At 39.4% G+C, this 16,648-nt stretch overlaps 1 protein-coding gene and 1 long non-coding RNA gene across 3 annotated transcripts; both read right to left on the bottom strand.

Annotated features, from left to right (window-relative positions):
* Positions 1 to 5,726: 5,726 nt before the first annotated feature.
* On the bottom strand, positions 5,727 to 7,000 carry ppil1 (peptidylprolyl isomerase (cyclophilin)-like 1). The gene is made up of 4 exons (XM_029684147.2): positions 6,822 to 7,000; positions 6,461 to 6,615; positions 6,139 to 6,207; positions 5,727 to 6,031 (listed from the first exon to the last, which is right to left on the bottom strand). Exons 1-4 carry the CDS (start codon positions 6,875 to 6,877, stop codon positions 5,811 to 5,813), a joined length of 501 nt encoding a protein of 166 aa, XP_029540007.1. The 5' UTR covers positions 6,878 to 7,000; the 3' UTR covers positions 5,727 to 5,810.
* Positions 7,001 to 7,635: 635 nt separating this feature from the next.
* On the bottom strand, positions 7,636 to 15,537 carry LOC135560220 (uncharacterized). Of its 2 annotated transcripts, none has more exons than XR_010458807.1 (3): positions 15,288 to 15,537; positions 13,485 to 13,696; positions 7,636 to 10,165 (listed from the first exon to the last, which is right to left on the bottom strand). It is a non-coding gene; the product is annotated as an uncharacterized LOC135560220 (long non-coding RNA). The 2 variants fall into 2 exon arrangements; XR_010458806.1 differs by having other exon boundaries at positions 13,485 to 13,705.
* Positions 15,538 to 16,648: the final 1,111 nt, after the last annotated feature.

The raw sequence follows: 16,648 nt of genomic DNA on the forward strand, positions 1-16,648 counted from the left end.
TTTCGACCCTACTGAAATGAATAATACTTTTAAGAAATACTATGAAGACCTCTACACTTCCCAATCAAGCGATGATCTATCAGAGATAGACTCCTTTCTCTCCTCTCTCAACCTCCCATGCCTGTCAGGGGAAGACAGCGAGCGCCTGAGTGAACACTTCTCAGTTCCTGAATTGTTGGAGGCCATTAAATCCTTACCTTCTAATAAATCTCCTGGGGAGGATGGCTTCCCTCCAGAGTTCTATAAAGAATTTAGGGAGCTGTTGGTCCCCTACCTTATGGAGTTACTTAAAAAAGCCAGAGAAGACAACTGCTTTCCAGAGTCCTTCTCTCAAGCAGTGATTACTGTAATCCACAAGAAAGGGAAAAACCCGCTAAAGTGCGCCTCCTATAGACCAATCTCTCTCCTTAACACAGATTGTAAACTGGTCACCAAGATGCTATCTAAGAGACTGGAGTCATGTCTTCCCCTGTTGGTCAACCCAGATCAGACTGGCTTCATAATTAATAGATTGTCCTCCAATAATCTCAGGTTCTTTGATATAATTCACCTTGCTAGCAAAAACAAAATACCTAGTGTCGCAGTCTCCCTCGACGCTGAAAAGGCCTTTGATAGGGTTGAATGGCCATACCTCTTTCGCGTCTTGGAAAAGTTTGGTTTAGGTACCGTGTTTGTAAATTTGATAAAATCACTCTACAAATCTCCTAAAGCTAGGATTGCTACCAATGGGATTACTTCCTCCTCTTTCCCTCTTTATAGGGGGAACAGACAAGGTTGCCCAATTAGCCCCCACCTCTTTGCCCTCGCCATTGGAACCGTTGGCTGAGGCTATTAGAACGTGCCCTGACATACATGGCTTTGAGGTGGGCCCCCATACCCATAAATTATCACTCTTTGCGGACGACCTTATCTTATTTCTAACAAACCCAGAACACTCCCTCTCTCACTTGCAGATCCTACTACAGTGTTATAGTTCTTTCTCTGGATATAAGGTCAATTTTGATAAAAGCAAAATCTTACCGTTGTCTGTCTTTGACCATCATACCATCAAGCACAAGTTTCCTTTCAGATGGTCGCCTATGGGCTTCACATATTTGGGCATAATGGTGGATGGTAATCTGAACAACCTCTATAAACTCAATCTGGCCAGTTTGTTGCGAAAGGTGGAGGTTGACCTTTGTAAATGGATGGACTTACCTCTCACTCTACTGGGTAGAATCAATGTAATTAAAATGAATGTCCTGCCCAGGTTTCTATATCTGTTTCAATCTCTCCCTATCCCTGTTCCCGCAGCATTTTTTTCCTTTCTCGACAAGCTGACCAGACGGTTTATCTGGCACGGCAAAACCCATAGGGTTGGCCTGGATAAACTGACCCTTGATTACAGTCAAGGGGGCTTAAACCTCATCAATTTTAGAATGTACTACTGGGCTGCACAGTCTAGGTTTCTGGCTCAGAGGTTTGACAATGGTCCCTCTCCCTCATGGTTGAACATTGAAAAGCTTGAGGTAAATGATGACACTGGGGCAGTTTTGTTTTACAAATGGGACAGAAAATCTATAAAAACCATCACAGACAACCCTTTCCCCTAAAACCCCTTTATGGAACAATAGATTGATCCCTATGTTTTTCCAGAATAGTAACTTTAGACCATGGTCTGATAAGGGGATCTCTCTTCTGGAACATTGTTACGAGGAGGGAGTTCTTATGTCTTTTGATCAGCTGAAACAGAAATACCACTTGCCTAACAGGGACTTCTTTAGCTACCTACAACTACGAAACTTTATTAGGGTGACTCTCAAGGGACAATGGAACCTACCTAAGATGTCACCTATTGAACAACTCTGCCACGCAGACCAACCACTGTTCAAGACCATTTCCCGTGTTTACAATGCTCTTATGTCAGGACTAACACTGCCTGGGCTAGATAAACCCCGACTTAGATGGGAGAAAGATCTGGGTATTGATCTGTGGAGTGACCTATGCAGGGATGGTGTTACATCCACATTGAACTCCAGATACAGACTGATCCAGTTTAATTTCCTCCATCAGCTCTATATCACCCCATCTAGACTGCACAAGTTCAACCCAGATATCTCCTCCCTATGTTTTAGATGTGGCTCAGATGAAGGAACATTCCTCCATTCCACTTGGCAGTGTTCAAAACTACACGGTTTCTGGCAGAGGGTATGCGATACCATATCCTCAATTCACGGGGTTGCATTCCCTTTAGACCCGGAGGTCTGTCTACTGGGTAACTTTACTAACACCAATCTTAGGCAAAGCCATACTATAAAGCTAAACAGAAATATTGCTAGCGATTGCCAAGAAATGTATTGCCTTGAAATGGAAATTGGATTCCTCCCTGCCAGTTGCAATGTGGCTATCGGAAGTTAATAATTGTATCCCTTTGGAGAAAATCACTTACTGCTTGAGGAATAAGTTAAAGACATTTTACAGAATTTGGCAACCTTTTATTTACTATATGGAGAATCTCCCCCCACATCTCATTGATTGAATCTATATATAATCCTCACATAATGTTTCACACGTAATGTATAATATGTAGCCTGCGGCAGGTGATCCAATGTCTCGTTATTTATTTTTTCTTCTTTCTTTATTGTATGTTTGTTTATATAATTATTATTATTATTTATTTTTGTTACACTCGTCTGTTACTGTCACTTTGTCCTATCGTTGTCTAATATCTTTTCACTTTTGTTTTGAATGTTCTTAATTGGAAAATGCAAAAATAAAATATTTAAAAAAGACATTACCATGTTAAGTTTGACATTGAAATCTTTAAAAATTTGTAAAATGAACTATTCCCCTTTTTAAAAACTGTAATGCTAATGCTTAAAACAATCATTAAAAAAATAGACTAAAAGTTAGATTCACTCCAAATTTGGTCTTTGGACTCATCACAATCGTCCCTAAAGAGTTTGAGAAAATAACTTTAATGCATTCAAAGATGGCCACATAGATGCACATATGCAAAATATATAGAATTCTTCCTCATGAACTATAGGACCAAATGACACCAAATTTGGAATATAGGCTCATTCGTTTGAGAAAATATGGCTTAGTAACAGTGCCTCGCAAAAGTATTCATGCCCCTTGGCGTTTTTCCTATTTTTTTGCATTACAACCTGTAATTAAAATAGATTTTTATTTGCAATGGACATCCAAATTTGAGAAGTGAAATCAAAAAAACAACTTTTTACAAAAAATTCATAAAAAATTACAATGGAAAAATGGTGCGTGCATATGTATTCACCTCCATTGCTATGAAGCCCCTAAATAAGATTTGGTGCAACAATTTCCTTCTAGAAGTCACATAATTAGTTAAATAAAGTCCACCTGTGTGCAATCTAAATGTCACATGATCTGTCACATGATCTCAGTATATATACACCTGTTCTGAAAGGCCCCAGAGTCTGCAACGTCACTAAGCAAGGGGCACCACCAAGCAAGCGGCACAACCAAGCAAGCGGCACCACGAAGACCAAGGAGCTCTCCACACAGGTCAGATACAAAGTTGTGGAGAAGTACAGATCAGGGTTGGGTTATAAAAAAATCTAAAAAATATCAGAAACTTTGAACATCCCACGTAGCACCATTAAATCCATGATTAAAAAATGTAAAGAATATGGCACCACAACAAACCTGCCATGAGAGGGCCGCCCTCCAAAACTCACAGACAATGCAAGGAGGGCATTAATCAGAGAGGCAACAAATCTCCACAGCAGAGATTGGAGTATCTGTCCATAGGACCACTTTAAGCCGTACACTCCACAGAGCTGGGCTTTACGGAAGAGTGACCAGGAAAAAGCCATTGCTTAAAGAAAAAAATAAGCAAACACGTTTGGTGTTCGCCAAAAGGCATGTGGGAGACTCCCCAAACATATGAAAGAAGGAAATCTGGTCAGACGAGACTAAAATTGAGCTTTTAGGCCATCAAGGAAAACGCTATGTCTGGCACAAACCCAACACCTCTCATCACCCCGAGAACATCCCCACAGTGAAGGACGGTGGTGGCAGCATCGTGCTGAGGTGATGTTTTTCCATCGGCAGGGACTGGGAAACTGGTTATTCAGTTTTTTATATCTCAAAAAATAAGGAAACGATTCATGCAAAATAATCTGCAATAACCTTCTCCTCATGAACCAAACTTCAGATTCACTACATTTTGTTTTTAGACTCATGATTGCACATAAACGAAGATAGTTCCTACATGATAGAGTTACTTTACTTTGTTATCCAACTGATCTTGTGTCCTTTCAGTCATACTGTGAACCCCATTCATTGCTGCTCACAGCTTTATTTCAAGTTTGTCACTCCGACCATGTCACCCACAGTGGCGTGTATTCAAAATTGACCAATAAAACAATTCAGAAAAATAAAATAATGTATCTTTCGTCTCTGTGCTTCATAATTTTCTTTCAGTTTGCAAGAGGCTGAATGTACTATCTCACCAGAGAAATCATCCGAGGGAGCGAAACAGCACCCCTCTATATCTGTATGTGTAGGCCATCTATCTGATGCTGTCTGGTCAAAAGGAATATGACATTGGCATTGTACGCAAGGGAAGCCAGCGAGCATTTGGCCTCCCTTGATAAAAAAGTATAAAATAATAGCCAATCAACCGTTGAGCTAAACGGAGGGAACTCAGCAATGAATGGTCCAGGCGCATCACAAAAAAAGTGTCAAGGGAAGCCAGTGTGGATTTGGATTCACTAAAGTCACATCGAGAGCAAAACGCAGAATGACAGAAAATAAAACTTGAATTGTAGCCGTGTGTTGTTGTCCTCTGGTTGCTAGTTCCCTAAATTAGACATGGATGGAAATAGGGATTTGGACTTGTGGTTTTACTTAATTCTCCCTACTGGCCAATAACATCAAATCTGATCCAACCATTAATTCATACATTGTGCCCCTGGCTTGAGAGGATGGAAGTTCGATATGTAGCCAGATGTAGTAGGCTAATGTTAACTAGCTGGCCTGGCTCATTGTTGCCAATGAAAAAGTTAGGCTAGCGAGAAAGCATTTTAGCCAGGTAGCCTACGAAAACAAAAAATAAGTGTGTACTGTACGAGTTAGACTGCTTCGTCAACATGAGAGGAAGATGGCATTTCTCTACAAATAGGGTGTCAGCATGTTTTTTCTACTTGCACAAACACGTGCACGCACATACGCACAGAGAAGTCAGAATCATGGACAGCTACATCATATTTAGCTTACTTTGATTGCCCTAAATTGTTTTTGGAATCATTTAGTTGTAGACTAAGCATATGTGATTAGATGTTGAAGTGGTTGCTGGAATAGTGGAGGCAGCTCCTGTTTTCTTTGCGACTTGCGGTAACTCTGGTTCTAAATCAAGTTGTTTAGTAGTCCGAAAATGTTGGAAGCATTCACTTGCTTGACCATGCTGTAAGTCATGTAACAGAGGTTGCTCTCCGGATTTATGATGAAACATAGGTGTGGTTGAATTGATTCTGCGTCTTATTGTCTCGGCCTTAGGCCAATACGTTTGCAAGGCATATGAACCAACAGCTTATAGAGCAAACAAACGCAATTATCACAACATATAGGTTGTAATACGGTAATAACATTTTTAAAAAGATGGGGGTGGGCCTTGCCCAGTGATTTTACCCACACACCCTACACCCACAACGATTTAAGCGATTATTGACAATGGTTACATTATTGATTTGAGAATACCAAAATTAATTCAAAGGCATTTATTACAAAAAAAATCATGACAAAATGAATGTACAAATAAATGTAGCCATTGGTTGTATGAATGCATCTCAGTTGGGTACAGTCGTCCTGAGGATTTTTATGTCATCGGCAGGTCGGTCTTGTGTGTTTGTTTCCACCATGCCGACGCGGTTGACCACTGCCATACCTTGGCATACCCTCCCAAAGATACTGTGCTTCCCATCCAACCACTGAGTAGGCCCCAGGGTCAGGAAGAACTGGCTTCCATTTGTATCTGGTCCTGCATTGGCCATCGCTAGGATCCCTGCACCTAGGGAGAGAGCACCATAAGAGAGCAGTAGAAAGCACCATAAAAATACGACATTTTGGTACTATGATATGTTTGTTTCAATTTCATTACTGTGAGACTATTGTTACCTGTGAATTTCAGGTCAGGGTGAAGTTCATCTTCAAACTCTTTGCCAAATATGGAGGCACCGCCACGACCTATGAGCAACACACATTACAGGGAGTAAGAATCTGATGTTGACATCAACAGATTTAGTCATCATTTGAGTTAGTGACTCTTCTTTTCTGTCTCCCTGGGACATTCTGAATGCATCTAAAAAGAAAGTGAACAGCTGATTCATGATCAGGAAGACAAAAGCCTGGCAGTGGAACAAGTGGCATTCTGAAGAATTTCTCCAGGCCTCATCTATGTTAGTGTGTGTATATCTGTGTGTGTGTGTGTCTGTCTCACCTGTTCCTGTGGGGTCTCCTCCCTGCACCATGAAGTCCTTGATGATACGATGAAACTTTGTGTTGTTATAGTAACCTCTCCTGGCCAACTCAGAAAAGTTTTTGCAGGTTTTGGGAGCATGTCTCCAGTATAGTTCCACTGCAATTGTACCCATTCTGGAACACAAGAGAGGGCATGGCATGTTGCTAAGATGGAGCATTCATTTTCAATCGGATATTAAATTAACCAATGGACAGCATTTGATATTCGAAAAACATGATTTGCGTAACTCCGAACGAGTTAGCTAACTAGCTAACGTTAGCTATTCATTCACTCAAAACATTTAGCTAAGGTTAGTTAGGCTAGCAAGCTGAGAACTTACGTTGTCTCCAGGCTCACTGTGGGTGGCTGCCAGGTATCTGGTGGTATTCCCGACATGGTGACTAAACAAATCTAGAGTAATTGTATAAATAAATATACTAAAACTGCAAAGTAGCGAATGTTGTGCGCTGTATCAATGAAAACTGTCTAACGGCTACTGTGGTAGAAACCGGAAGTAATAGCCCCGTATGTGCACTGTGCCGGAAATGCATTTTTTTATTGCCTGAGTTCAGAATGGAACTTTACCGCCACCTAGTGCACAAAAAGTATAGTACAACGACTGAAGATATAAGCTTTTTTTTTTTGCGGTAGATATATATGCAAAAAATTGAGACTCCCATCTATGCTTCATGTGTGGCAGCATCAGTCTGTTCTAGTTGGTGTAATCATGCTTCATCAGAAATTATAAACTGGGTGGTTGGAGCCCTGAATGATGATTGGCTGACAGCCGTGGTATATCAGACCTTATACCACAAGGGTATAACAAAACATTTATTTTTACTGCTCCAATTACATTAGTATCCAGTTTATAATAGCAACAAGGCACCTCAGTGGTTTGTGATATATGGCCAATATACCACGGCTAAGGGCTGTGTCCAGGCACTCTGCGTTGCGTTGTGCATAAGAACAGCCCTTATCTGTGGTATATTGGCCATATACCACACCCCTTCTGGCATTATTACTTAATAAAATGTGTGTGTGTGAGATGCTCAGTGTGTGCGTGTGTGTATGTGTTTGTGGGTGGGTGGGTATGAATTCGTGGGCGCTCGCTCATGCTGTTTATAATGATTCATATGATAATGAAAAGCACAAAAGAACGTTGATGACCTTTATTAACATAATCAACAAAATACTGTTAGCAAATATCTGTTCAAGACATTTTACATACAAATACATAATTCCACCCAAAAAATTGACCTGCAATTAAACATTCTAAGCCAGTTATTGGCGAAATCATTGAGGGGTGAAAAAACATCACATGACCCGATACCAGTTCATTTGTACAGGATTGTCCAAGAGACTGACAGAGAAAGAGCGATGAGACACCTTGTAATGGACGGCATTACCAGACAGTATTAGACAGAGTAGCTAGATCTAAACTTGTCTGGTAAGACGACAATTACAAGGTTTAGGTAGGAGCATCAGAGGAAAGTAGCCAGGGTCTTTGTAGCTACAGCAGCTTGATGACAGACAAGCTGTGAAGACAGAAGACAGAAATGTTGGAGAATTGGAATAGTTTATAGAAATACATCATCAAGATACCAGTGGTGAAAAATGTAAAAATGTTATCAGAGTTAATAGTTTATCAGTGGAGCAAAACATGTCAAAAGGCAAGATGACACAATCTTTCAATAATTTGAACTTTAAAAGGACATGCCAATGAATTATGTAATTGGCCTACAATTTCAGAGAACAGAATGAGTATGCAAAGGGGTGATTCGATATCTGTGTGTTAAACCAGAACTCAGAAGTACAGCCCTTGACAAACATCACCTTTGAAACACCTCAATCACCTTATGCTTTTATATCTGTTGTCCATTGACTTGTACAGTCAACCTATTGTTTGAGAACACACAGTCTGCCAAAATTATTCAAATTATAATATAATAAAATATGCCATCGAGCAGACTCTTTTATCCAAAGGCGAATTACAGTCATCTGTGCATACATTTTCAAATCAAAATTTATTGGCCGCATACACAGATTTGCAGAAATTATTGTAGATGCAGCAGAATGCAAAATAACAAAACAATATACACGTTATCCAGAAGAAAAAATAAAGAAATAAAGAAATATCAGAAGTTTCTATGTCAAAGACTGGAATATAAATATATACAGTACCAGTCAAAAGTTTGGACACACCTACTCATTCAAAGGTTTTTCTTTATTTTTATATATCTTCTACATTGTAGAATAATAGTGAAGACATCAAAACTAGGAAATAACAGACATGGAATCATGTAGTAACCAAAAAAAAGTATTTTAGATTTTAGATTATTCAAAGTAGCCACCCTTTGCCTTGATGACAGCTTTGCACACTCTTGGCATTCTCTCAGCCAGCTTCATGAGGAATGCTTCTCCAACAGCCATGCTGGTTAAGTGTGCCTTGAGTTCTAAATAAATCACTGACAGTGTCACCAGCAAAGACCCCCACACCTCCTGCTCCATGCTTCACGGCGGGAACCACACATGCAGAGATCATCTGTTCACCTACTCTGCGTATCACAAAGACACTGTGGTTGGAAACAAAAATCTCATATTTGCACTCATCAGACCAAAGGACAGATTTACACCAGTCTAATGTCCATTGCTCATGTTCCTTGGCCCAAGCAAGTCTCTTATTATTATTGGTGTCCATTAGTAGTGGTTTCTTTGCAGCAATTCCACCACGAAGACCTGATTCATGCAGTCTCCTCTGAACAGTTGATGTTGAGATGTGTCTGTTACTTGAACTCTGTGAAGCATTTATTTGGGCTGCAATCTGAGGTTGGTAACTCTAATGAACTTATCCTCTGCATCAGAGGAAACTCTGGGTCTTCCTTTCCTGTGGCGGTCCTCATGAGAGCCAGTATCATCATAGCACTTGATGGTTTTTGCGACTGTGCCTGAAGAAACTTTCAAAGTTCTTGAAATTTTCTGCATGGACAGACCTTCATGTCTTAAAGTAACGATGGACTGTCGTTTTACTTTGCTTATTTGAGCTGTTCTTGCCATAATATGGACTTGGTCTTTCACCAAATAGGGCTAACTTCTGTATACCACCCCTACCATGTCACAACACAACATTGTCTCAAATGCATTAAGAAGTAAAGAATTTCCACAAATTAACTTTTAACAAGGAACACCTGTTAACTGAAATGCATTCCAGGTGACTACGTCATGAAGCTGGTTGAGAGTATGCCAAGAGTGTGCAAACCTGTGAGTGGCTACATTGAAGAATCTCAAATCTCAAATAACACTTTAACATTTTTTTGCTTACTAAATGATTCTGTATGTGTTATTTCATAGTTTGGATGTCTTCATTATTATTTTACAATGTAGAAGATAGTAAATATAAAGAAAAACCCTTGAATGAGTAGGTGTGTCTAAACTTTTGACTGGTACTGTATACAGTATGCATATAATGTAGTGTGTTAGACAGCATATGAATAGAAAAGATGCGTACAACAGTAGTTATATAGGATGATCCATGACTAAAATACAGTATATACATATAGAGTGGGTAAAACAGTATGTAAACATGAATGTTACCAGTTTTCAATGACTCTATGTACAGCTGTCTCTAAGGTGCAGGGTAGAGTACCAGGTGGGAGCCGCCTAGTTCCTCGTCTCCCTTCACTTTTCCTTGAAAAATAGTGTGTTGAATAGAAAAACAGGCCAATTGGTTGAGAGTTATAAAAGAGAATAGAGAGAGAGAGAGAGAGAGAGAGAGAGAGAGCATGAGAGTAGGAGAGCAATAGAGATCGTTGTGTTTATTTTTCTCACACAGATCTCAGGTGTCAGCTACACAATATGCCACGCAGGTACAGTAGCGCTGGACCAATCACAAGCCAACTAAAGCACAGGCTCAGCTCCGACTGGGGGAGGGGTAGAGGAAGTGGCTCCTACTGCAACAGTAATTTCACTGGTATTCTTTAACTACTGGGTGGGGTGGAAAATCTACACAAAAGGCAGGAGGTAGGAAGGAACTACCTATCACAAAAGGGGGGTTAGGCAGAAGGTGTTCACCACAGACAGCGTCAATCTCTTTTCCTATGGGACTATCTCTGTCAGCCTTCACTGTCTAGTGTGACACCTGTTCTGGTTGCTTCCTCCAGCCAGTTGTTCCATCATCTTATTATTTACCTATGTAGTCCTTTAAAAATAACTACCCTACTACAGCGTCCATATTTTCATGTGCTGTACTGTACACTGGAGATCACCTGATTTGGAGTCTACAGCTGAACTATGACAATGCCATACAAGGGCCTCACTATTAAACATATAGCATTGACCAGAAAATGTACCAAGAACTATTTACAAACAGCAAATGCTTCCTGCTTCAGGTATGCTACAGTGCCGTTGCACCCCTATTGGTTGTTGGGATTATTGATGTGGTTGTTTGAAGGTCTTTCAGGGAACATCATTACCAGACAGTGTTAGAACATCTGTGTACAGCCGAGCACTGTCAGGTAAGATGTGTCCTGGAAGCCAGAGAAAGTGAAAATCAAAAGCACATAACTATATCTATCTATATCCAACTCAGAGCATATCTAAGTCTACACAACCCTTAGAATACTACTCAAAGCTACCAGCAACTCATAAGATATTACTACACACTGGCTCAAGGACTAAGAAAATGCAGTGCTAAACAGGATTGTGTTTGTGTGTTGTGTGTTGACTCTATGATGCTTGTAGGGGGTCATCATCATCATTACCAGGCAGTATTAGAGAGAGTTATGACATCCAAAACTGCCTTGTAAGATGGAGATGGCCATCCAAATATCAACATTTCATTTACAAGAGGAACACAGATGCGGACAGTGTCAATAGCGGAGGCTACTGGTCCAGAAAAGCACTTACTGACTGCTGTGTTTACCAACCCTGACGGATGTTTTTGATGGTTTCCTTCAATAATTGTGCAACAACATCAGTAGACTAAGTCACTGTTAATAATTATCCAAACGCTACAAAACCGTTCCTTTTTATGATCCAAGAACCTAAACTATCATTTAAGAGGCTGCGGTTTTACAAAAGTTCCTTGACGTTATGCGATCTGCGCTGTTAGTTTTCAAAAGTATGGCACTGGGCCATCGCAAAGTCAAGCTTCAGCTGCATCAAACCGCTAAAGTATGATGTCAATCATTTAGTATTCTAGAGTACCACAGTGACAGGAATATCAGAAAAACTGCACTGACTTCAGAAATCAGATTACTGTCATGTCTAGATTTATCAGAGTATGTCATAGTTAGGGTTGCAAAGCCACCGGTAATTTACTGAAGTTACTGGAATCTTAAGGAATTTTGGTAATGAACAGAAAATCTATGGCAATCTATCGTAACTTTGGTAATTTATACTTGAATAACTTTTTCAAAAATGTATTCATGTATAGTATTCATTTTTTAAATATATATCTGTGGCCACGCTGTCCATGAGTTTCTAATAAATAGGCCATAGAGAAAAATCGAGAGAAAATCAAAAGAAAATCGCCCAATTAATAATAAGCATCTCATCAACAATGCCATTATTTTCAATGGCATTATTTTTAATGCAATTCTTCTAACTATTGACTGTCTTCCATATACTAACAATTGCCACCAATTTGAAGCTCAAACATTGACAACAAATACATAATGACACAGTCAAATAAATAAAAGTGTGTAAAAAAAAATCTTAAGGATATTTCATGCTGAAACCCTCATATTAAACACCAATGGTGTTCACTAAGTTGATGGTTTATATTTAGGATCATGTTTTACAGCTTTGTCACTGAATTATTTATTTTTTAAATCTCTTATTTCATTATTTCATATATTTTACATGTGATAAAGCCACACAGAGGGTCAGAGATTATTACAGACATCTGAAGTACCCAAATGGGCCACTACATTTCTTGCAATAGATTACATAACATCCTTGAAAGAACCCAAAATTCTGGCAGTTTACTGGTAAATGTGAAAGTTTCCAGTAATATACCCTCCCTTTGCAATCCTAGTCATACTAGATTATGACTGTTGAACCATAATACAGTTAATTATATTATTTCTTTATCATTGCCACATTGGCAAACTGCCACCAACGTTGTAGAATGCCCTCATTGACATTTCATGGCAAACATTATACATTACACAACAGCTACAGTGCCTTCAGAAAGTATTCAAACCCCTTTGCTTTTTACACATTTTGTTGTGTTGTTGTAGCATGAATTTGATTAAATTGAGGTTTGGTGTCACTGATCTAAACACAATATTGTATAATGTCAAAGTGGAATTAAAAGCTGAAATGTCTTGAGTCAATAACTATTCAACCACTTTGTTATGGCAAGCCTAAATACCTATATGTACAAACTTTATGCACTGTGCACAAATCACACTGTTCCTGCACTGGTAAATACACTACCATAGCATTAAAAAATTGGTATTGTGTTATTTTACCATATACATATTGTCCGATTACATTAGCCTTTTCATGTGAAGTAACATTACTTTCAGTAGTAGATGTTTGACAGTCTACAAGTAAAATATTGTTTGATTTCTTTCTTTTGGGGCGGCTGGTAGCCTAGTGGATAGAGCGTTGAGCCAGTAACCAAAAGGTTGCTGGACCAAATCCCCTGAGCAGACAAGGTAAAAATCTGCCCATGAACAAGGCAGTTAACCCACTGTTCCCCGGCAGGCCGTCATTGTAAATAAGAATTTCTTCTTGAATGACTTGCCTAGTTAAATAAAGGTGAAATAAATATATATTAAAAAATTAATTAATGTTCAAAATACATAGCCTCCATTGCTGTCAGAACAAGCATAAAGAAAAGGTTTTGCTCTGAAACAAGCAAAGCAAACATTACTTGATGCAAATGTTGTAAGAGCAGGAAAGGTTGTATGGCAGTGGGAGCAGGTGAAAATGTAGGACAATACTCTGGGAGAGGGGGACTGAGAAGGAAATCAAACAGAAACACCTGTAATCTTACCGTTGTGAATAGAGCAGTCATTTTTTTTAAGTCAGGAGTTGTAAAAGGAGAAAGTAGAGGGGGACATATCTCAAATTTCCCCTTGGAGCCCAAGAGAGAGCCACATCCAGTCTCTCTCGGGTCATTCAAGGCCCCATGAAAGGCAAACCCCACAGACATGCCTGATCCCTCCCAGTCATCAGCCAGGCACCATTTCAGTAGACAGACCAGCACTAGAGGCCCTCAGTGGGAGAAAAGGAGAGAGGGAAAGAAAATAGAGAACAAATATTTTAGGAGGCTGAAAGTACAATTAAATAAGGAAGCAATTTGAAACACAAACAATTTACATATTTGGACTCTATCAAATAATAATCTGATCCTTATCCCTAGTCTTGTCCCTAATCTATCCCCGGGGCTAAGGAGGATGTGATATTATATTCTCCTTGGATGAAACTTGTTTTCAATACTCCTGAGTAAAACCTTACTATAGGGTTAACATGACGTTTTAACAATAATAGCTTTGCTCTTGAATAATTGAATAAACCTCTAAATTGTTTGAACAGTATATTGATACATTTCAACTGATACAAATATAGATATGACTTTACGCAATATGCAAAAATCTATTTGGCTTCAAAGCCATACAGGTAAATCAGCATCTGCATGGTCACCACCTACCCTGAGTGTTTTGCATGCGCGAACAAACAGAAATGAAACAAAGGACCCAACCGGGTGCTTAGTCATTCTGACAAAATGGCTGCATGGTCTTAACCACACAAAACCAAGCTATGCACTACTTGACCTCTCACCTGTGAACAACATTATATCTTTATACATTTTTACCACACGTAGTGTATATGAGGCTATGCACATCGCCACATGATGCATCTTATTCTCGGCAGGAGGAAATCATAAAAAGCCATATGCAATGATATCTTGAGAAAATGACATTATCATTACCTGTAGATGACAGGTGTTGGTTGTGTATACAGTAGCATCAACTACTGCCTAAAACAGACTGTTTTAATGCCTTTTCCTATCGCATCTTCCAGTTGAATGAGAAGGGGGAAAGCTCCTATTTAGTCTCTTCTCTAATCATACCAGTAAAAAACAAGTAAGAACAAGCCTGACCAGAGCCTTTTGAAGTTATTCTGAGAGAAGACAAGCATGCCAGTTACATCTACTGTACTGAAAAGAACTCTCCGCCTTTTCCCCTTTAAATCTGGAGCCGAACAATTGTGTGAGTAGAATTTGTTTTTAAATCACTGAATAGAGAAACTGTCTTTTTACAGCATATCAACCACAGCATCAAGTAAATTCATCCATGAGGCCATCATGATTTGCTTATCCTGTACATAGTGGTATTGAGAAACTGTTGACACAACTCATTCTGTTGAGAGGTTTTAGACATATGTGCCGTAACTGGTTTGTCTAGTCAAAGAATAGAGGTTTTCCATTCTCCTCTGTTTAGAGCATAAACTAGGGAGAGAGGCTACCTCCGGGAAATGACAGGTGTCTCTAATCTGATGCCATCACAGTCAAACACCCTTCAAACTTGACTTGTTTTCCCATAAGAAAAATCTTACTGCAGATAAGTAAAACAGGGAAATATACAAATACGGTCCTTAAACTAATATTATTCTGTGGTAGTGATATGATTATTTTCAAAAAGTCCCCTTGCATAAAAGTTAAAGTAAAAAATCTGACAACAATTAAGAAAAAACTATAAAGATATGACTGTTAAAAAACTTTGGTTTTATAATTACGAGTTACTCTATCCTTCCTTGGAGCAGCCAGAGAGCCAGAAGACATAACAAGAGATACCATTGTGTTGCCGGGTCTTGTTGTGTTTTTTCTTCCTCTTCCCTCTTTCCTCCTCTTGCTGAACGATGAATGATTTCTTCCATTACTGGGTCAGATTCAAAAGGCAGAGGCCTCCGAGATTCAGGAGATCAGTTGATCAGTTGATGTAGAAGGAAGACATCAGAGGTAGAGGTTTCGGGTGATGTCCATCGACAAGGGGCCCCGAAGTGGTAATGATGTTACCTGGTTAAGCTCCTAATGCAAAGAGTCTGAGTTTGTAAAGGGCTTGGTTTACATGTACACCTACCAGCCCTACCTCAGTGTCTCTCCACGATGTAACCAATCACCTTGCACCAAGCACCAAGCAGGTGTGTCTCCTTCACTGTGATTGGTCGGGTCAACCTACTGAGAGTCCACTGGGGTATGTGTGTTCGTGCATGTATGACATCAGCTTTACAGTTGAGAACCACGCCTTATCCGGCATGGCTTCTCTTCCTCATCTCAAACACGCCTTTTCCCTATGACCTGAGCTCACGTTGAAGATTCAAATGAATTAACAAAGTGCATGGGTATACAGAACAACATCATAATTGAACTACTATTGGAGTGTAACACAGTAAAAGGTATAAGGTATAAGTAGTAATAAAACCTTGAGGTCAGAATACATTTTCAATACATCTATCTAATCATATTCTCTAAAGCAGTATCTAATCATATGCTCTAAAGCAGTATGTAAGCATATTCTCTAAGGCAGTACTAACATACAGTACCTCACTCAACTGATCAAGGGCTTGATGATTAGTTGATTTGTTAAACTCAGGTGTGCTGGACTAGTACTAAACTGAAATAAAATAAACCGGCGCACTGTTTGGGTCCCTGCAGGTAAAACTGGTGAAAGGCCATGTAGTCATAGACATGGTGGTACTGAAATGAACTGAGAGAAAAGACCACCAGACCAGCTTTACAAACCTGTAACACTGACTGGAGGTCTATACAGCTGAGCTATATAGGGCTGTGTCAATTTAGCTGATAGCCTAGCAACAGTTTCCTTTTTTTGACTGGTTTAACTATATACTCCCCTACTTATTTATTTGGACAGTGAAGCTAAAACTTTTCATTTGCTCTATGCTCCGGAATTTTGGATTTGAGATCAAATGTTTCATAAATATTGACAGTACAGAACATAACCTTTCATTTGTTTCACCATTTAGATATGAAAGCACTTTATGCGCTTGCCCCCCCCCCTATTGGAAGGTGTCATAAGTATTTGGACAAATTCACTTATGTGTATTAAAGTAGTCAAAAGTTTAGAATTTGGTCCCATATCCATAGCACACAATGATTACAGCTTGTGGCTATACAAACTTGCTGGGTACATTTGC

The sequence above is a fragment of the Oncorhynchus nerka genome, linkage group LG15, assembly GCF_034236695.1.
Source record: "Oncorhynchus nerka isolate Pitt River linkage group LG15, Oner_Uvic_2.0, whole genome shotgun sequence".
Taxonomy (NCBI): domain Eukaryota; kingdom Metazoa; phylum Chordata; class Actinopteri; order Salmoniformes; family Salmonidae; genus Oncorhynchus; species Oncorhynchus nerka.